Raw genomic sequence first — 23,020 nt, forward strand, 5'->3', positions numbered from 1 at the left:
ACAAGTTAATGCTGCAGCTCAGAGGCTGAACTTTGTCAGACTGTAGAGAACCACTTTGCTGCAGCTCTGATTGAGGTGGACCTCCTGGTTCAATGATATTGAATTTAGGTAATTTTACAAAATGGTCCTTCATACGGACCGGGCCAGTCTAAAGAAAGATACTCCCTCTCTTCCACCCAAAGCCTCAGCAGCTGTGTCACTGACCTTGCTAAGCTCCCCTGCCAAGGCGAATACGAGCAGAAGGAAATGAGCATTTATCTATCCAGTTTACAGATGGCAAACTGAGTCCATTCCACCAGTTTCACCTCGGGTCTTTGTACCAAGCACCAGGATCAATACTCTGCAAATAATGTGTAGCACCCGCTACAGTCAATGTGGACAGAAATATAACCATCATTATTCCAAATACATCCAAGAAGCAGAGAAAAGTGGCGAAGAAAATTTGAGTGGGTGGCGGGGAAAGTTGTAGTTATAGCCTAAGGAAGCAATCTATTTCTAATATAGAATCCCATTTGTATGGTATCAAATATGCATTTTCGGAATACGTAATTTTCGGAATATATTCAAGAACTTGTATCAGCAAACTTGTGATAAGGGGCTGTTTTAACAACACAAAAGCCCTCTGTTCAAAACTTGCAAAGCACTAGCTCTCAAATTCACCAGATATATTTGCAGCAGACTTTTGCCAGTGGCACGCACTGAGAATGTGTTTTCTTTCGAATTAAAAACGACAATGAACGCAAATGTAACAACAAATATTTAGTTCCTTATGAACGCTCAAATATTTAGAGAATGGAAGTGCGTTCCTGGACCATGGTCAGTCTGATCCCACAGTCCCATCAAAAAAACACCATTGGAGGCCATTTAAAATGAAAAAAAACCCCGAATGCTTAATTCTGAATGATCACAAACGGATAGTGATGGTCCTCACAGAAAGTTCGTTTGCAAAGGAAAAAAATCCTAGTGGTCAAACACGCGTTTAAAAGGGACATCATGAACAAAAATTCCCACGAGTTTACATTTCCCAGCAGGACTCTGCATTGAATTACAAGTATGTGCCCTCCGCGAAAAAAAAACACTGCAGGACCTTCACACTATTAATGGGGCCGTGTACAATTCGAAATGTAAACGGGGTAGGCAAAGAGTTAATACTCCGTCGCCTTTATCAGCAAAGAGATAAAGTGTTTCAAAGTATCTGCATCATATACATTTACTTACTGAGGTCGTCAGCTGCACAGGCCGTTTTATCTGTTCCTAGTTTCTCCGGTGATTTCAAAATTCGAAAGTTCCTGTTTAAACTGGACATTCTCTAAGACTTTGACCTCATGACCACAGATTATGTGTCAATTTCAGCATTATAAAGAAACAATTATGGAGCCAATGACAGCAGCTCCACGTTTTAAGGGGTCTTTGGTTTCACGAGGTAACAATGAAATTTACTTGTAGAGCCGCTAAAAAGTCATCGATTTGAACATAAAAAACACATTTGCTGACACTTGCACATTGTCTTCCTTTTATTCTAATTCACTGAACAATGCAGTTTAAAAAAAAAACATGCCCGCTCAAGATGTGGGCATCATTGAAAACAGATCAAATCTGAGGGAAAGTTTTCTAGTAAAACGTGTGATGTTTGGAAATCAGCCATCAATTAGGAAAAATTGTGGAAGAAAGGTTGAAAGGCAGCAGGAGTTGAAAGAAGACAGTTTCTTATGTACCGCGATAAAAGTGTTGGAATAAACATCAACATGTGTTGAGGCCTTAAGAATGATTTCGTGCTAAATGGATTATAAACACGGTGCAGATTTTAATTAGATTCCGTCTGATACTGTATCACAAAAAAAGCTTACAAATTAGTACAAATTAAGATAAACTGGAGCTAAGACAATGGAGGATTTTTAATTGAAAGATGAACATTTATATTTCATTGTGCAGATAAAAAGGATTGCTACGCAGCCTGATGCGATATTCACTGTGGCTTAACACAATTCTTTAATGTTGGGCAGGGATATCAAATGAAAACGCTGCAATGGGAGCGGGAACCTCAAACACAGTTTAAAAGTTTGTAGACCAATCTGAGGATAACATAAAAGTTACATTTTGGAGGATAGTTGGACCGTTTAATTTTTTTGTTGTTGAATTCATGTTCAAAAATTCAATCCCAATAATTAACTTAAAATGAAAACAAATCGACCAATCTGGAATAATTTTATTTGAAAGCATAGATTATAAAATTGAAAATAAACTCCCCCTCTCCCCCCCTCCAAAAAAAAAATTGCACACTTTATTTGATCAAAAAGAGGGGAACATCAGCAAGTGTTATTTTCTGGTTTTGGTGTCAAGTTAAAATCTTCCGGAAGGTAGCTATTAATTTAATCCATATGATTCGGTTATAAAAAAATCTCTTTAATAAATTGTGGATAATATGAAAACACGAGAACAGATCAAAATGATCACAAGATACAATCATAATGAAAATATCCAAACTAATGGTTCTTGACGAGAGGACAACAAATTCAGAGCAGCAATCCTGGTCCAGTGTAAGTTTACCAGCTGTTGATGCTATCCCTTTATAATTCTTCCATTCCAACTCCATATGCGCCAGTTCTGTGCTGGATTATAGATCAGAGCGAGGAGTTTGGCTGGGTGGATCACACATCTCTGATTCGGGGGGAAAAAGATAAATGAATAAATAGATAAATGTTTCAAGTTCTTGCTTTTGTTCATAAATATTCTAATAACTAGTGATATTTTTAATAGCTGAACTATTGTACCAGGTTAAGTTGATTTGAACAATATGCCTATTTATTTAAAAAAGGAATAAACCACTAGAAACGCATTCCTTCAACTTAGGCAAAAAGGGCAAATGTAGCTGAATAATGTCCTGCATTACAAAGTGGTCTTTCCAAAAGTCACATCTTTGATTACTTTTCTGCATGTCTAAAATTACATTCCTTTGTTTGAACCTGTGGAAGCTTTCGCAAGATAGTTGAGTAAGCCAGAGGGAGAAGTTCACACAAAAAGCTGCACTGAAAACAGTGGAACAAACACTTCCAACCACCTGTTAGGACCATTCCAAAATTCAACATCTGTTGATATCATTTAAAGGAATAATTTACAATAGTTAACATATTGTAGTGATGCAAACATACCATCCTATTCAGTACCTGTACAATACCTCAAAGGTAATTAAAAATATCAAAAGATTTCAAAGCTAATTGGTACTCGTACATATTTGCTTCACTTGCCGTGCAGTCTTACTAAGCCTCTTAACGTCAGCATTGATTTTTTGTATGGAATATGTTGGGCATTCAAAGCTATTATTTTAATTCAAAGAAGTTGTAAACTGTACCAAATATTCCCAAATCTGTGGACGTAGTTTAAAATTACATTGGTCGATGTCTGTCTGGAGTTTAAAATATATATTATTAAAGGAAAATAGGTAGAGTTCCATCTATGCAGGCTATGACAGGGCATTGCAGTACTATGATTGCTTACAAGCTTGTTAAATATACAAGACACAAAATAAACTTAAGGTTTATCACCTAGTAACATTTACCGAAAGAGACAGGAGGCTGACCCAAAAGATTGATTTTTTATGAAATGGAGATCTTATCAGATACTATATAGATACCTATTCATATTACTAACTAATATAAAATTAACCTCACTGAGGCAAACAGCTTAATTCAATTTTTGGGATTCTGAACTTCAAAAGAGAATCACTCATTTCAATGACACCTGTACCTTTTTTGGGGATCACAGTTCACTATAGCTTATGGAAAAATACATATCAATTTCCCTCCTTGTTTATATAAATTTGATTAGAAACGCTAACAATACATGAGTAATCAGAGGTATTTTGCAGGAGAACTCAATCCTTACAAGCTTTATTATTTTATCTCTAAGTTTATTGTTGCCTATTTTGGTGAGCCCAGCTGCAAAACACACAACTAAATTTTAAAGATAGTTTAGATCTCAAAGGCCAATACAAGCATGGTTTGAAATAAAATAGCAGCACTAGTGAGACATTTGAGAAACACATTCGAGAACTAGCTACTGTCACAGATCTATTAGCACACATCAAGCAAAACACTGCTGAAATTAAAGGTTTTGCAGCTTTTTGAGTATTTTGAAATGAACATGACGATACATCACCTTTTCATTACCAGCACAATGGATGGAGAAAAAATATTAGTTATTAACGATGGACTCTAATCAAAAGAAAATTGAGATTTTAGCCACTTATTCCCCAAAGAATCTCATTTCAGCCAAGGGGATTTTCAGTAGGCAGCTTTTCTGAATACTAATGGGAACCAGTCACAAACAGTGAGATAGACTTAGCTAAACACCCAGTATATCTGTATATCTTCTGAACCGATGTAAGCATCAATAATTAAGCAAAAGTTCAATTTGGCTAATGGTAGCTTGACAGAAGAAACTTCTACATGAAAGTAATGACCCACGCTATTTTCATTAGATTAAACATTCCTACCGTCTCCACCCCCACCACCCTCCCCACCCCAGGGCATCAATGTGGCATAGCAACAAGAAACTCAGAAAAGGAAGTATACCGTCACATCAGATGCAGTACCTGATTTCTCGCTGCATAGCTTGTCAGCCGCATGGTCTGCCTCATGGGTGAACAGAGAAATTATTTCATCTTCGTATTCTTCCACTATACTTTCACACTGAGATCAGAATAAAAAAGGAGGGTGTTGAAGTGCAAAACGGTCAAAATGAGTAATCGTCATTGCTCTGTAGCACACACAACTCTAGGTGTTTCTTTGTTGCCTGCTGCCATTTTCTATTCCCTATATCTCACCAACATGGCACAAACCATCTTGTAATATTTTCACAGTTGAACAACAGAAGATTTAACTACAAAATGTGATCGCCATCTAACTGCCATTCTATGACCGTGGATTTTTCGGCTCCTTTTTGATGAATTATATAAACTTAAGTAGCATCATTTTTAATGACGGTTTCACGAGCTGACGTGCTAGTGCCCTCTGCTGTAAAGGCTGTCCGAACACATTGTAAAAGCCTTACCACAAACTTTAGCGATTTTGACTTTTCAGGATCAAACTTGAAATTCTTAAAATCTACCGAGCCCAATTTCTCAGAATCCCTCGGAGCAAATCGCATGTAAGTCTTCTTCTGGGTCTCTGGATCCTCATACAGTGCATAATCATCCATGTTTGAACAGATAGTTTCAAAGAGTTCAAGTAGATGGGTCTCTGACCTAGCGTATGGAATCTGCAAAAAAAACAGAGCAACACGTGAACAATGCTACAACATTACATTACACATTCTGTAAAAAAAATAAGAAATCTCAGACTAACTGAATGGCAGTTTTAAGACTTTAGATTTACAATGTAACTCTTGGGTCTGAAACAAAATGTCCTAGCATTCGCTTTTATCCATTTTGTTCATTTCAAATAGATTTTCTATCCTGTGGGTACCAACAAATTTGACGAAAAAAAACTTAATTTTAGAAAATTAAGTCAGGGAAGCAACACATCCAGTTTACTCAATGACTGGTCAGTCCAGACGTTGTTCGTTTGCCTGCCAGCAGCTGCTTAATCCTCGTTCAGGATTCAGAGGGGAAGGCAAGGCCCAAAAGTCAATCAGGTCTACAGTCTCAGTTTTCAATTCCTGGAATAATAGCTGCTGGATTGCCTCATCTCCTCCCCCCTTCACCAAATTCAAGAAAACTCCAGTCAACACCTATACGCCTAGAGTGAATCGCCACAAAGAGTGCACAAGAGGTCAAAATAGCCCTTTGCCTTGGTAACTGGACAAAAAGTTTTAACTGTCTAGACAGGTCAAGGTGCAAAATGTGCCCCGTTGCTTTCTCCGGAAGAATTTCAATTGAAGCCAAGTACAGGGTAAACAGCAGAGATACATCCGCAGGCCTACGCGAGTCCCTCCCTCCACCCTCCACTGATCAAAGTAGGAAGTTTGCATGACAACCGCAGTCAAAGGGCTGAATCGCTGATGAACTCGATTTCAGCAATGTAGATATGGCCAGATTCCATTGTCTCCTTTCAGACACAGTATGGCCCCTTCCGGTCCCAGTGATTACATTATGGATGCATTTTCACATAAGCAGTTCATTCACACAAAAGGTTTCTCCTTGCTTCACTGCCATCTGATCACAAAGCAAATACATCAGTGCCTAAACATTAAAATAAGTGATTTACTGACTGCCTTGCTAGCTCAGATGTTCCTTCCATTTTACTGGGTTGATGATTATTTTAGCAGAATGAAGCAACTTATCTTTATTGAACGCTGTTGGCAAAATCTACCCTTCGATCGAGGTTTTTGGTAAAGTGCGGGGAAACTATGTGCACATCTAGACATTTTATGCTACATCTGCATAAAACAACATTGTGGCCAACACTATGGATAGCGCCAAATTCTCTAGTGGCTTTGTAACAAATCTATGGAACTAAACACCATTTAGCTGGGGTGGAAAAATAACGCTTGTCTCCAACATAGTCGCAGAAGTTTAAATGCATCATGTTCATAAAAACATTTCTTGGTGTGACAGAGGGGAGGGGAAAGAAAAACACACATACATTGCCCTCTGCCAGTAGAAAAGATGTTTGAGATACTGCCCTGCAAATTGCGGCTGCCATTGAAATGAGAATGAAGAGACTGCCATTATTAAAATGTGATGGAAGAGAGTCACAATCAATTTTGCCTGTCTGCTTGGACAAAAGTTTCTTATCTTACTAAAAAATAAGACTGATGCTCTGCAAGGAGGCGATAAAGGTGAAGTGCTTTGGATTTTTCCAGTGTTGAGACACAAAAGAGAGGATTCCCACCTTCAGGATAACAAAAGCATTTAAAAAAATAAAGATAGCCAAACCGCTAGTGAAAATGCATATGTAAACAATTCTACAAAACACTGCTTAATCCCAATAGATATGATAAAAACACAAGAATGACTGCCTGGAACATAACCAGGAGCCTAGAACTTGGGAGAAAAAACATCTAAATATTTCTTGCTTGCAAGATGGACACAAATCACTTAAATTTCATCCATTTGGATTTAGAAACCCGTTCTTTGAAATTTCAATTTTATTTTTATGATCGCCGTCTACCACCCAGGGTTGGGTACATGACTTTGGAAATATGTAAACCTCAGATGTTTTGTACCAACGTGTTTTTAAGTTAGATATCAAAATATAAAGATGCTCCACTGAGGGGAATAAATTACCTAAAAAGTTAGCACTACAAATGCATGACTAAAATTATTTCTTCATATGCGGAATTCAAAGAATCATTTTGAGGTAGCATACAGATGTATTGTGATTGTAAGATTTTAGCATCAGTTTCAATCTAAAACAAACATATCATTGATTTTCTGTAGCAATTGGCTGAAAATTATAAGATATTTGTAAGTTAATTACTAGCCTATGTCATGTATTACAAGTTAATTTGCTTGAATATAACTGGTTTGTACTTTGGGTAGACAATCACATTTGTTCTAAAATTGCTGCTTTTTTAAAAAGCTGAAAGTATCCAATTCAAATTTGCTAACTGCTCCGGTCAAAAGAAATAATGGCTAACCTGATGGAAGTGTTTTTTAAACTTAAGACTGCATTTAATTTAGTACGTTTAAGCACATTCAAATACGCTTTTGTGGATATGCAACCTTGTACATCCATATATAAACTTCACAGAAATTTGTATTACTCTACTAAACATAATTGAAACACAGAAGTGTGAAAATTGCATGGAAGAATTAATGCCGTTTACACCATCAAACAAATCTTATCAATGCTTTGAAATATGAGCCCAGTGAGGGCCAAACAAATCAAAAACATATTGCCCACGGTTTACATAGTAACTGTCAGATGTCAGTCTTCAGCCTCGAGCCACCTTTTAATGAAACCCCTCAAGTCATTTCTTTTAAACTGAAGGTGAACAATAAAATTCCACAGAGTATACTTGACAATTATTCAGTGAGTAAGCTTTAATATTGGTCACAGAGGATCATGGGAACATGGCCCCTGTAACTTAGTCAAGTAAAAACAACTGCTGTACTAATCTATGCCAGTTACACAAAACCAAAGAAAAATATTCAAGCTTGAGAAGGTGAGTATTTAACATATATGCAGTTTCTCATCAAAGGTGTAATGACAACTCTGCAGGAAATAGCAGCTTTAAAAAAAAACAAATGAACACTCAGTGTGCCTACACAGAGCAAAATGAGATCAACATAAAGAGCATTTACAAAGGTCACATTTTATCTTCAAACTGTGGATTTAAGTTTTGGGTGAGTGGAGGCTAAATATTCAGACAATGAATACTCCATTATGAATGAAGTAAAATGGAATTTTATATCAAACTCCACTGAACTTATCGTAGGACTAAGGTCTTCTTCAGCAGCAGTATATTTTTCTGGTAATAGCGCAAAATATGACAATGGAGAGTTTTCTTTTAAAAAGAGACATTGCATAAAAAGTTTTACTCAAATCATTTTGTGCAGTTGTAGTAACTACATAGTTTATTTATTAAAGTTTATTTATTGATTAGTGTCACAAGTAGGCTTACGTTAACACTGCAATGAAGTGACTGTGAAAATCCGCTAGTCTCCACACTCCAGCACCTGTTCGGGTACATTGAGGGAGAATTTAGCATGGCCAATGCACCTAACCAGCACATCTTTTGGACTGTGGGAGGAAACAGAGCACCTGGAGGAAACCCAAGCAGACACAGAGAGAACGTGGAGACTCCACACAGCCAGTAACCCAAGCCGGGAATCAAACCCAGGCCCCTGGCGTTGTGAAGCAGCAGTGCTAACCACTGCGCCACCGTGGTACTAGGATAGAGGTTCTGCATAGAGAGTATGAGGAGATAGGCACTAAATTAAAATGCAGAATGTCGAAGGTTCTCTGGGTTATTACCTTAGCCACGTGCAAAATGGTATAGGGCAAATAAGATTAAAGAAATGAATGCATAGGTTAAAGACTGATGTGGGAGAAGTGGATTCTAGTTCTTGGGGCACTGACACCAGTCTAATAAAGTGGGATCCTGCCTACACCTGAACTATGCTGGGACTGGTGTTCTAGTGAGCCGCACAACTTGGGAAGTACAGAAGGTCTCAAACTAAGTATTGGGGGCGAGTAACCAAATTTGGGAAGATGTGATAAACCAAAGAGTAGAAATAAGGCAAGAGAGAAAGGTATTAATATGGGAAATGATTAACAGAATGTGACAGGAAATGATTGTGAATAGAAATCTTAGAATAGCAGTCAAGGTTAGAGGTTACAAAAATAATAAAAGAGACAACACTATAAGCTCTGTATCTGAATGCACACAGCATTCAAAACAAAACGGATGAACTGATAGCATAAATAGAAATAAATAAGTACGATCTGATAGCCATTACAGAGACGTGGCTGCACAATGACATCGAATGAGGAATACAAACTGATCAGAAAAAAAACAAGACTTGAGGACTGGGAGCAGTTTAGAATTCAGCAAAGGAAGACCAAGAGATTGATTAGAAGAGGAAAATTGAGTACAAATGTAAGCTTGCAGGGAGCATATAAACTGACTGTAAAAGTCTCTATAGGTGCATGAAGAGAAAAAGATCGATGAAGACAAATGTAGGTCCATTACAGTCAGAAACAGGGGATTTTATAATAGCAAACCAAAAACAAATGGCTGACCAACTAAATACATAGTTTGATTCTGTCTTCACAAAGAAGGACACAAATGACATACCAGAAATGTTGGGAGCACAGGTTTAGTGAGAGGGAGGAACTGAAGGAAATTAGTATTAGCAGAGAAATGGCATTGGGGTAATGTATGGGATTGAAGGCCAATAAATAAAGGCCAATAATAATATTTATTATTTAAACAAAGGCCAATTGAAGGCCAATAAAGGCCAAGAAAAACTTGGACGGATTCATGGATGAGAGGGGTGTGGAGGGATATGGTCCAAGTGCAGGTCAGTGGGACTAGGCAAAAAATGGTTCGGCACAGACAAGAAGGGCCAAAAGGCCTGTTTCTGAGCTGTAATTTTCTATGGTTCTATGGTTCTAAATCTCCAGGGTCTGATAATCTACATCCCATTGTAGTTAAGGAAGTGGTCTTTGAAATAGTGGATGCATTGGTGGTCACCTAAGATTCTATAGATTCTGGAGCAGCTCCTACAGATTGGAAGGTAGTTAATGTAACCGCACTATTTAAAAAGGGAGGTCGAGAGAAAACAGGGAATCATAGACCAGTCATCCTGACATTGGTAATGGGGATAATTCTAGAGTCTTCTATCAAAGATTTTTTGGAGAGCACTTGGAAAACAGTAGTAGAATCAAACAGAGTCAGCATGGATTTACGAAATCATGCTCAACAAATCTGTTGGAATTCTTTGAGGATATAACTAGTAAAGTTGATGAGGGGAGCCAGGCGATGTGGTTTATTTGGACTTTCAGAAGGCTTTTGACGGAGAGAGATTAGCATGTAAAATTAAAGCGCATGGGATTAGGGGTAGCGTATTGGGATGGATAGAAAACTGGTTGGCAGGCAGGAAACAAAAAGTAGGAATAAACAAGTCTTTTTTCAAATGGCAGGCAGTGACAGGTGGTGTACCGCAGGAATCATTGCTACAATCCCAGCTATTTACAATGTATATTAATTATTTAGATGCAGGAACTAAATGTAATATTTCCAAATTTGCAGATGGTGAACTGTAAGAAGAATGCAGAGATGATTCAGTGTGATTTGGATAAGCTGAGCAAGTGGGCAAATGTATGGCAGATGCAGTATAATGTGGATAAACATGAGGTTACCCCGTTAGGTAGCAAAAACAGGAAAGCAGATTATTATCTGAATGGCTATAAATTAAGAGATGGGAATGTGCGATGAGACCTGGGAGTTCTTGTACACCAGTTGCTGCAAGCATATAAATGCAGCAGGCAGTACAGAAGGCAAATAGTATGTTTGCCTTCATAGCGAGAGGATTGGAGAACAGGAGTAGGGATGTCTTGGTGCAATTTTCAGGGCCTTGGTGAGGCCACACATGGAATATAGTGTGCAGTTGTGGTCTCCTTACTTGAGGAAGGATGTTCTTGCTATAAAAGGAGTGCAGCAAAGGTTTACTAGACTGATTTCTGGGATGGTGGGACTGACGTATGAGGAGAGATTGAGTCAGTTATGATTATATTTGCTGGACTTCAGATGAATGTGGGGAGATCTCAGAAATCTATAAAATACTAACAGGACTAGGCAGGGTAGATGCAGGAAGGATGTTCCTGATGGTGGGGGTGTCCAGAATCAGTGGGTCTTAGTCTAAGGATAGGTGGTAAATCTTTTACAGCTGAGATGAGGAGCAACCTCTTTAGATGAGCCTGTGGAACTCGCTACCACATAAAGCAGTTGAGGCAAAAACATTGTATGTTTTCCAGAATGAGTTAGATATAGCTAAAAGCAAATTACTGCGGATGCTGGAATCTGAAACCAAAAGAGAAAATGCTGGAAAATCTCAGCAGGTCTGGCAGCATCTGTAAGGAGAGAAAAGAGCTGACGTTTCAAGTCCTGATGACCCTTTGTCCCAGGCAGCACATTCCAGACCATCACCACCATCTGGGTGAAAAAGATTTTTCTCAAATCCCCGCTAACCCTCCTGCCCCTCCCCTTGAACTTGAGGCCCCTCGTGACTGACCCTTCAGCTAAGGGGATCAGCTGCTCCCTATCTACTCTGTCCCTCATTATCTTGTACACCTCGACCAGGTCGCCCCTCAGTCTTCTCTGCTCCAACAAAAACAACCCAAGCCTATCCAACTCTCTTCATAACTTAAATGTTTTATCCCTGGCAATATTCTGGTGAATCTCCACTGCACCCCCTCCAGTACAGTCACATCTTTCCTATAAAGTGGCGATCAGAACTGCACGGTACTCTAGCTGTGGCCTCACCAAATTTCGATACAACTCAAACATGACTTCCCTGCTTTTGTAATCAGATGAAGACATCCCGAGGTGGCAGTGATCATAACATCACTGAACTTCCCATTCAATTTGAGGGAAGGAAAAGCGAGTCTGAGACTAGTATTTTAAACTTAAATATGGGCAATTAAATGGAAATGAAGAGAGCTAGCTGAAGTGAACTGGCAAATGAGGTTAAGGAATAGGTCAATAGAGATGCGATGGCAGACATTTAAAGAGATATTTCAAAATACACAGAATAGATTCATTCTAACAAAAATAAATCAAGGGAAAGACCCACCATTTATGGTTGACTAAAAAGTGAATGGCAGTATCAAACAAAGAAAAAGCATATAATTGCGCAAAAATAGGTGACAGGTCAGAATATAAAGAATGACAAAAAAATAACAAAAAAAGATTATTCAGGAGGGAAAGGTTAGAGTGCGAGAGAGGCTAGCTAGAAATATAAAGATGGATAGTAGGAATTTCTGTTGATACTTAAACAAGAAAGTACTTAAAGAATGGAAAACTTAAGTGCAGAAGGAGGCCATTCAGTCCATCGTGTCTGAACCGACTCACTGACAGAGCATCTTACCCAGGCCCACCCCCTGCTCTATCCCCGTAGTCCTGCGCATTTACCATGACTAAACCCACTAACTGACACATCTTTGGACTGTGGGAGAAAACTGGAGCACATGGGGGAAACCCATGCAGACACAGGGAGAACGTGCAAACTCCACACAGACACTCACTGAAGGCTGGAAATGAACCCAGGTCCCTGGCGCAGTTAGGCAGCAGTGTTAACCACTGTGCCACCATGCCACCCACCCCATTGTGTCACCGTGAGCATTGGTCCTATAGAAATTGAGTCTGGAGAATTGATAATGGAAAATAAAGAGATGGCAGATGAATTGAACAGGTATATTGCATCAGTCTTTACTATAGAGGATACAAGTATCATCCCAGAAATAGCGGAAGGGAGGAACTCAGGAAAATTACAATCACCAGGGATGTGGTACTGAGCAAATTGTTGGCGGTACAGGCTGACAACCCCAGGCCCAGATGGACTTCATCTTAAGGTGTTAAAATAAGTGACTAATGAGATTATGCGTTGGTTTTAATTTTCCAACATTCCCTGGATTTGGGGAAGTTCCAATAAGATCAGAAAATAACAAATCATAGAGTACCTCCAATGCAGGAGGCCATTTAGCCATCGAGTCTGCACCCACTCTCCGACAGATTGTAACCCAGGCCCACCCTCCCGCCCCATTCCCTTATCCCCATGCATTTACCCACAAATCCCCCTAACCTATATACCTTGGTTCATTGAGGGGCAATTTAGCATAGCCAATCAACCTAACCTGCACATCTTTGAACTGTGGGAGGAAACCCACACAGACACGAGAACATGCAAACTCCACACAGACAGTCACTCAAGACTGGAATCGAACCCAGATCCCTGGCACTGTGATACAACAGCACGAACCACCATGCTACCCAAATGTAACTCCATTATTCAAAAAGAGAGGCAAACAAAAAGCAGGAAACTTCAGGCCAGTTAACTTAATTGCCATAGGGAAAATGTTGAAAGCAATTTTTTTTTCTTTACTCATAGCATACAAAATTGTAGATCACATTAATCATCAGTGCTGTTAACAGAAATATAAAAGAAACATATTACAAAGACACTTTTAGTTTAGAGAATCAAGGATATATATATATATATAAAAAATCGACAAATCGGTCGGCACGGTAGCACAGTGGTTAGCACTGCTGCTTCACAGCTCCAGGGTCCCGGGTTCAATTCCCAGCTCGGGTCACTGTCTGTGTAGAGTTTGCACATTCTCCTCGTGTCTGCGTGGGTTTCCTCCGGGTGCTCCGGTTTCCTCCCACAGTCCAAAGATGTGCGGGTTAGGTTGATTGGCCAGGTTAAAAATTGCCCCTTAGAGTCCTGAGATGTGTAGGTTAGAGGGATTAGCGGGTAAAATATGTGGGGATAGGGCCTGGGTGGGATTGTGGTCAGTGCAGACTCGATGGGCCGAATGGCCTCCTTCTGCACTGTAGGGTTTCTATGATTCTATGAAATGTTGATACAGCAGATAAACAAGAATTTGATGATGATAACCGGTCTGTATGAAAGTTGTTTCCTTACACAGGGTACCAGTGAAAAATGACTATAGAAAGTAGATGGGAAAGCACAGTAAAAGAAAATCACATAAACAAAAGTACCAAAACAGGACAAATAAAATTTACATGAGTGGTGTTGGGTTGGGGTGAGGTGGGGTGGGCGTGTGCTCTGTGATTTAGTTCATGTGAACAATATTCCCATTACTGGGATCCACCTTCAGAAGAATTTTTCACTCTGAAAGTCTAATACATGCATGATTCTTTCAATCTCAAATAGCACTCTGACTTTGGATAAGCAAGATTCATAGGTTGAAAATACGGATTTCATCCAGTTGGGGACAAAAATTTGTAAATGATAGTTATGTTTTCTTCCTTCCATTCTCTTCTGGAATTGTACCTAACAGAGCAGTTAGAGGTCTGTGGAATATCCATGTGGAATACTTTGGTCAATGCTTTGAATATCTTACCCCAATACTCCCTTAACCTTGGACATGGCCAGAATGTGTGTAAGTAATGACCAATTGGTTCCCCATTCTCTCCAGCAAATACTTGTGTGGAAGGAGCCAATTTCTACAGGGATATGTGGTGTTCTGAAGTACCTAGTATTGAGGTTCCATTTATATTTTCTCCAGCTATTTAAGTAGGTGACAAGATGGCCCTCAGAACAGATTTCAGTTTTCCACCGGTATCTCCTATTGTAGTTCAACCTCCCATTTCCTTTTAATGTAGGAGGAATTGCTAGGCACCATGGAGAGCAGTATCTGATATATGCAGGATATTACTTTTCCCCCAGTGACACTTCGTTGAATGTTTGCAAAGTAGGACTTTACTGGAGTTGGACTTCATACTTTGTTTATGTCTTCATGTTTTAAAAAAATGTCTTTAAAAGAAAATAGGAAGACAGATTATTACTTGAATGGGTATAAATTGAGAGAGGGTAGATATTCAACAAGATCTGGAGTCCTCATGCATCAGTCATTGAAAGTAAGCGCGCAGTAAAGGCAAACGGTATGTTGGCCTTCATAGAGAGAGGATTTCTGCTCCTTATAATTTGACTATAGGGATCGAGATGTTTTGCTGCAATTGTATAGGACGTTGGTGAGGCCACATCTGGATTACTGTGTTCAGTTTTGGTGTCCTAATCTGAGGAAGGATGTTCTTGCTATAGAGGGAGTATAGCAAAGGTTTACCAGGCTGATTGCTGCGTTGTCAGGTCTGTCATATGAGGAGAGACTGAGTCGGTTATGATTATATACATTGGAGTTTAGAAGAGTGAACTTCTAAACTCAGAAACTTATAAAATTCTAACATGGTTAGACAGAGTAGATTCAGAAAGACTGCTTCCAATGGTGGGGGAGCCCAGGACTAGGGGTCATAGTTTGAGGATAAGGGGTAAACCTTTTAGAACTGAGGTGAGAAGAAACCTCTTCACCGAGTAGGTGGTGAATGTGTGAAATTCACTACCACAGAATGTAGTTGAGGCCAAAATGTTGCCTGATTTCAAGTAGAAATTAGATTTCTCTCTTGGGGCTAAAGGGATCAAGGGAAATGGGGGAAGGGGGGAAAATCAGGATATTGAATTTGATGAAGCCATGATCAAAATGAATGTTAGAGCAGGCTTGAAGGGCCTATTCCTGCTTCTAGTTTCTATGTTTTACCTGTAGGTATCTAAAATGTCAGTATTTAGAAGGCAAAATTTCCCTTTGATATGCTTAAATTATTTTAGAGCATCCTTCTGAAATAGCTGGTGAAGGAAGGTGACACTGCATTCATATTCCTTAATATTCATATTCATTTCCTAACATGCATGGAGAATATGACATTTTTTGAAACCCAATAGTCGTCAGAACTGAGATTGAGCCAGATAAATCTATGATTTCGGAATTTATTTCCAAATATTGATCGCCAATTTTGTCCATTCACTCATTCTTCAGTCCCTTCTGCTATTACCCATAAATAGCAGTGCTGTTCATGGGCAGTTTCAGGTTCAGCCAGCACATTTCTACTCTGTTAACTAAGCTGTCATAGATTTTAGTTGAGCTGGCCTAAAATAGAATTTAAAACTGGGGAAATCTAAACCTCCTTTCAATTTAATAAGCTGTAAAGTTTTAAGTTGCACTCTGGGTCATTTTACTTGCTATATAAAACAGGAGATCAGACGATCCAGCATATTCAATGTAGATTTTGGAATCTGAATAGGCAGCATCTGGAACAGGTACAACAATCTGGGGAGGATATTCATCCTAAATAACTTCAATCTGCTCTGACAGAGAGAGGAGTAGGATCAGCCACCGATCCAGATCATTCTTGATACGGTACTAGTATAATTTGCACCATATCAATTGATGGTGGGACAAGAAACACAGAGATATTTAATGCCTCGAGTGGGCCATTTAAATATACTTTGTGTCTTGATATGTTTGGGGATTCTTTCAGTTTTATCAACATTAACTTTGTAACCCGAGCAATTGCCAAACTTTTTAATACTCCCTTTCAGAAAAAAAATTATGGATGTTGTAGGACGTCAGCAGGATATAATGACAATTTGTGCTCTTCTAGTTGGGTCCAAACCCCAGGCGGTCTAAAGTCTGAAATAAGTACACTTATTCAGCATCTAAAGATAAGGTCATAGCCTCAACTCCACTATTTAGGGCATGAGTTACAATATTAAGGAGCCTCTAGAGTACTGCCCCATTATAAAACCAGTTTGGTCTGGGTGCATAATCTCAGTTATTATTCTATTATTTTATGGCCAGTATTGACGTTAGAATTTTCAGATTGCGATCAAGTCATGATATTGGGTGATATGTTCCACACTCTGTTGGGTCCCTACTCTCCTTATGAATGACCACTTCTAGGGTGTGATGATAGGTCTGCTGAAGTAAAGGTCCTTAAAAGTCTTATAAATTTGTTTCTGTAGCCATCGAAGCCAGGGCTTTTATTATTTTTAAGTGCATCTATTGTTTCATCAATTTCCAAAGGTGATAGAATCATAGAATCCATTCAGTGCAGAAGGAGACCATTTGGCCCATCGAGCCTGCACCAACAACAATCCTACCCAGGCCCTATCCCCATAACCCCATGTACTTATCCTGCTAATCCGCTGACACTCAGGGGCAATTTTGCACGGCCAATCCACTTAACTTGTACATCTTTAGACCGTGCAAGGAAACCGGAGCACCCAGAGAAAACCCAGGCAGACACAGGGAGACGTCCAAACTCCACACAGATAGTGACCCACGGCCAGAAGTGAACCCAGATCCCTGGCACTGTGAGGCAAAAGTGCAAACCATTGTGCCACCCATGATAGATTTGTCCAATTCCTTAGCACTATTTTCTGACAACCTTATCATTTTGATGCTTTGCAGAAAGTTGTTCTAGAACTCTGCAAGCCTGTAAGGGAGGCCATCAAATCTTGATGAGAGCTACTACTGTCCTAAATTTTGAATTTCCTTCTCTAATTCAATGCATTTTGATTCATTTTTCTTCCTTTTGGCACAAGCAAATGAGATGATGCAACCTCTTAGACCTTCGTGCAGTCCCAAATGATCAAGGGCGAGGTATCCGGTGCGGCATAGAATTGAAATTCTTTTCTCACAAATTCAACAAATTCTTCTTCATTTAAGACAGATGCATTCAAACACCACCTCTTTAAGGTAGATTTTTATCCCAGATCCCAAGTCACAGCTATGAGTCCATGATTGGAGAGAATTATTGGGAGGAGGTCAATTATTCTATGGGCCTCTGACTTAGTTGGAAAGAAATGAAAGAGTAAGAACACTGCCTGTTGGAATAAAAATCGCTGTGACCCAGGTACAGATTCTACCATGTGTCTACTCACCCAACTTCCATAACATGGCTTCTTAATTATTTGCTCATCTTGGAGCAGGGTTTGATGATTCTGAATCCTGTACTTTTAAGGTAAGGTTGAAGATTTTTAAAAATAAATTGTGCGTCATCCTCAATGATCCCTCTGTCCCAACTATTGGTCCATTAAGTAATATGAACTGGCCTTCATTGTCCTTATGTTGTGAGTGGATACAGAAATTCACTGATCTGTGGAATAAGATTGCTGCACCCACTTTTCTCCCTTATGCAAGAGAGGGAAATAACACCTGGTTTGCCCAAGATCAGACCAGCTTATATGTTCTATGTCTGACAAATGTGTTTCTTGTAAAAAAAATGCAATTTTGCAGCTTAGATATTTTTGATAACTATCGGCCAGTTTAGTGATAGGAAACATTTAGAGACAATTGTCAGGACAAAACTAATTCTCACTTAGAGAAGCATAGCAGCCAGCCTGCATAGATTCATTAATGGAAACCTGATTAAGTTCTTTGATGAAGTAACAGAGAAGAATATATATGGACTCTCAAAAAGCTTCCTAGTGGCAGAGTTATTCAGACAATGGAAATATATGTTATTAAAGGGACGTGGGCAACTCGGGCTAAGAGATAGGAGGCAGAAGAAGCGGCAAGTTAATGCTTTTTGACTGGACGAAAGCTTGCAGGAGGTTCTCTCAGGAAATAATATTAGGACCATGCTCTTGTTATACATAATCACTAATTCCTGCCACCAAGCAGTACAGTTCCCCATATGCCCACTGGCACGCATGCAGAGTTTCACCCACTGCCGACATACGTGCCAGCTGTCTTCCTCCGTTTGCTGCCCTTCTCCTGAGCTCCTGCACCTCCTGCTGGTTACCTCTGAGACTTTGCCATCTCCCACTCCTATACCCTTGGCATCCCCTGCTCACCACCCCTACCCAAAACCCTTGTCACTTCCTGCTCATCACCCAACCCCCAAAACCTACACTGCGCTTCCTTCAAACCCTTGCCACCTGTTATTCACCAGCCCTTTCCCGAGCTGCACCCCCAAGCCCACAGCGCCTCCTACTCGCTGTTCTTCTCCCTCACTGTCCTGCTTGAGGCAAGGGCTCTAGAAGAGGCGACAAGCATATTGTTCTTTTCAGCAAAATGCTGTCTGCACCATCACAAAATGATGCCACAGGCACTGAAACTGCATGTATGGGGAGCACATCTTCTAGAGTTGCAGCATCGGTAGCCATAGATAAATGACCTGGACCGGGATATAGTGTGTGCAACTTGGAAGTTGTACAAAAATAAAAGGTTCAAGACTTGGTAATAATAACAGACTTAGTAAATAATAACAGACTTCAGAAGGACATAAACAGAATGCGAAATGGGCAGGCACATGACAGGTTCAATTTAATGTGCCAAGTGCTAGCAATGCAGTTTAGAAGAAGCAATAATATAAAATGGTATAATTTGGGCAGGGGCAGGAAAGGTGGTGTGAGTTCAACAGAAGATGGCAGGAAAAGCACAAGGGACACTTGGCTTCGTAAATTGGGATATTTGAATACAGAAAAGAAAGTCATACTAAGCATTCAAAAATCTATGGTTAGGACTCAGCTGGATTAGTGCATACAATTCTGGACACCATCCTAACAAAATTAAAGACTCAGGAGAGGACAAAGAGATTTAGCAGGAATGAGAATCTTCAGTTATGTGGCAAGCTTAGAAAAGCTAGGTTTGTTTTCCTTGGAGCAGAAAAGGGAAAAAGATGGGATGTAGATGCAATGGGACCCTCAATTCAAATGGATCTTTCTTTTTATATTCAAGAACTTAGCAGACAAAGATATGCTGCCCTTTGGATGGCTAGCTGCTCAGATGCAAAACTAAAATTGTCAATTAACAATACTAACTTGCATCTTGGTTTTTATATAATGGGAATCCTCCAAGGTGCTTCACAGAAGTGCAATCAGGAAGAAATTCACTAAGCCAAGCAACGGGAAGATAGCAGGTTGGGCGATTAAAAACTTGGTCAATGGGATGGGTTTTAAAGGAAGGTCTTAGGAGAAGTGGAAAAGCAAGATGAGTGAGTATATTCTATAGAATACAAGGTCTGTGTGGTTGATGGTAAGGCTGCCAATGGTGGAGGTAAAGGGGATACACACAAAGTCTTGACGTAGATAAAAAGACAAGGAGGAATAATGAGCTTAAACAGATGCTAGTGAGCACAGATGTGATAAGTGAGTAGAGTTTGATGTGGATCAAGCCATACTTGGCTGAAGTCGGGAATGGGTTAATGAACTTTGTCACACTTAAGCATTTACACCCGAACTCTGTGATTTTTTTGAGAACACTGCAGAGTTCATGTTTTCGTCAGAGTTCGGTGTTTTTCATGTCTGTACCAAATAAGAGGAACAGCTATTTTTTGCTGTCTCCACTGTTATTCAGAAATGCGATTAACCCAGCTTGAAATAAGCTAAACAGCCTCCATTTTCATGTACCTTTGTTTAACACGATGGAGTTGACATGTATGCCTTCTGTCTTTGTATAACCATAGATTTATATATATATATATATATATATTCATCATACGTTATTCATCTTATCCTGATATAAAGTATTATACAAACCTGTATGTATATTAGTGTTAACTTGTTTGTGCAAAACCTGTGATGTTGTTTCAAGGATATAAATGACGAACAATCGTGGCCTTGGAGATCGAACAAACTACGCAGAGGAAGATACTGCTAATACAACAAGAATCTCACCATGAACAATGACAGACATCTTAGAGAATTGCAATGTAATGAGGGCGGGGCCCAGGACATATATAAACTCTGTTCTTACTTAATAAATGTGAGGTGATTCATTTTGGTAGGACTAATTTAAATGTGGATTACAGGGTCAAAGGTAGGGTTCTGAAGACTGTGGAGGAACAGAGAGATCTTGGGGTTCATATCCACAGATCTCTAATGGTTGCCACTCAAGTGGATAGAGCTGTGAAGAAGGCATATAGTGTGTTAGCTTTTATTAACAGGGGGTTGGAGTTTAGGAGCCATGGGGTTATGCTGCAACTGTACAGGACCTTGGTGAGACCACATTTGGAATATTGTGTGCAGTTCTGGTCACCTCACTATAAGAAGGATGTGGAAGCGCTGGAAAGAGTGCAGAGGAGATTTACCAGGATGCTGCTTGGTTTGGAGGGTAGGTCTTATGAGGAAAGGTTGAGGGAGCTAGGGCTGTTCTCTCTGGGGCGGAGGAGGCTGAGGGGAGACTTAATAGAGGTTTATAAAATGGTGAAGGGGATAGATAGAGTGAACGTTCAAAGACTATTTCCTCGGGTGGATGGAGCTATTACAAGGGGGCATAACTATAGAGTTCGTGGTGGGAAATACAGGAAGGATATCAGAGGTAGGTTCTTTACGCAGAGAGTGGTTGGGGTGTGGAATGGACTGCCTGCAGTGATAGTGGAGTCAGACACTTTAGGAACATTTAAGCGGTTATTGGATAGGCACATGGAGCACACCAGGATGATAGGGAGTGGGATAGCTTGATCTTGGTTTCAGATAAAGCTCGGCACAACATCGTGGGCCGAAGGGCCTGTTCTGTGCTGTACTGTTCTATGTTCTATGTTACTTGTGTTCGATGAGAAGGCAGGGGGTCCACTGTTAGGAACCTCACTTCTCCCACAATTGTGAAAATAAACACTGCATTTTGAACCACTAATAGTGTCAGAGGTTTTTTACCTACAACAATAGCAAAACGCTGGATAAGCTGAAGTTTACGGACAATGGGAGACCAGTCTAGACAGCATACTTACTGGACTGTGCTGACTTGAGACCACAAGGTAGCCAAATGCATTGTTTAAAAGTAGTTGTTTTGTCTCTTGTTTGTAATTGATAAAAGTTCTTGCTAATTTTCTTACTATACATGTCAACTATATTCTTAAATAAACTTTGTTTGATAAAAGCTCCCTCGTGGGTCACTTGAATCATAAGTGAAACATCTCATGCTTATCCTAACCATGATCCAGGCGGATTCCATAGAACACTTGAGTTTCTAACCTGAACCATAACAATGGCAGAGGTAATGGATGCGTGAAAATTGATAGGATGCACCAGGAAAGCTGGCTATGCTTAGGTTGAATAGTCACCTAGTCTGGTAGGCTTGCATTCTAGGTAACTAAGGAAAGTGGAGGTGGAAATAGCAGATGGATTTGCCATAATCTTCCCCAGATTTTGGAGAGGTGCCAAAAGATTGGTGAGCAGCAAATCTGACATAGGGTTTATGGATATTCCTAGCAACAACTGCGCAGTTTATCAGCGGTGGGTAAGATTTCAGAAACAATAAATCCAGTGGGAAGGGGTGGGGGGAGGTGCAAATCAATGGACACTTGGGGAGGTTTGAATTAATTAATGAGAGCCAACATGGATTGGAAAAAGGCAAGTTTGATTCATCAAATTGAACTTCCTGATCAAGTAACCGAGTAGGTACATGAGGGAAAATGTGGTAGGTGCTGGCTATATGAAGGAAACAAGAGAGCGCAGAATGTAGTGTTACAGTCATAGCTAGGGTGTAGAGAAAGATCAATTTAATGCAAGGTAAGTCCATTCAAAAGTCTGACAGCAGCAGGGAAGAAGCTGTTCTTGAGTCGGTTGGTACGTGACCTCAGGCTTTTATATCTTTTTCCCGAAGGAAGTAGGTGGAAGAGAGAATGTCCGGGTTGCATGGTGTCCTTAATTATGTGTTGACGATGATCGTGGAGGAGGTGTTGTTGCCTATCCTTACCGATTGTGGTCTGTGAGTTAGGGAGTTCAGGATCCAGTTGCAAAGGGAAGATGCCGAGGCCCAGGCCACGGAGTTTGGAGATGAGTTTTGTGGGAATAATAGGACTGATGATACATAGGCTAGGCACACAGATTTATGGACAAGAGATGCAGGAGAAATGTGCGCAAATGTTTTTTCTTTAAACATGGAGTGGTAAAGACCTGGAACTGGTTGCCTGCAAAAGATGTTGGAAGCGGATGTGTTTGATGATTTCAAAAATTGAGGGAAATAAACGCGCAGGGGAAAGCAGAGACAAAGCAGGAGAACGGAACTGACTGGATTGAGGACCTGGTGGGCCAAATGGTTTCTGTTGT

The 23,020-nt window shown here is 39.9% G+C and overlaps 1 protein-coding gene across 1 annotated transcript in view; it reads right to left on the reverse strand.

Annotated features, from left to right (window-relative positions):
- Positions 1–1,498: 1,498 nt before the first annotated feature.
- Positions 1,499–23,020, reverse strand: part of cnpy1 (canopy FGF signaling regulator 1) — a 98,301-nt gene continuing 76,779 nt past the window's right edge. The window contains exons 3-5 of the mRNA XM_078232247.1: positions 5,050–5,256; positions 4,592–4,688; positions 1,499–2,658 (exon numbers count right to left, since the gene is read on the reverse strand). Of these exons, the coding sequence (XP_078088373.1) occupies positions 2,615–2,658; positions 4,592–4,688; positions 5,050–5,256 (348 nt within the window). The 3' untranslated portion in view covers positions 1,499–2,614. The remainder of the gene's footprint in view (positions 2,659–4,591; positions 4,689–5,049; positions 5,257–23,020) is intronic.

This window comes from Mustelus asterias, chromosome 2 (assembly GCF_964213995.1).
Source record: "Mustelus asterias chromosome 2, sMusAst1.hap1.1, whole genome shotgun sequence".
In the NCBI taxonomy this organism is placed as follows: Eukaryota; Metazoa; Chordata; class Chondrichthyes; order Carcharhiniformes; family Triakidae; genus Mustelus; species Mustelus asterias.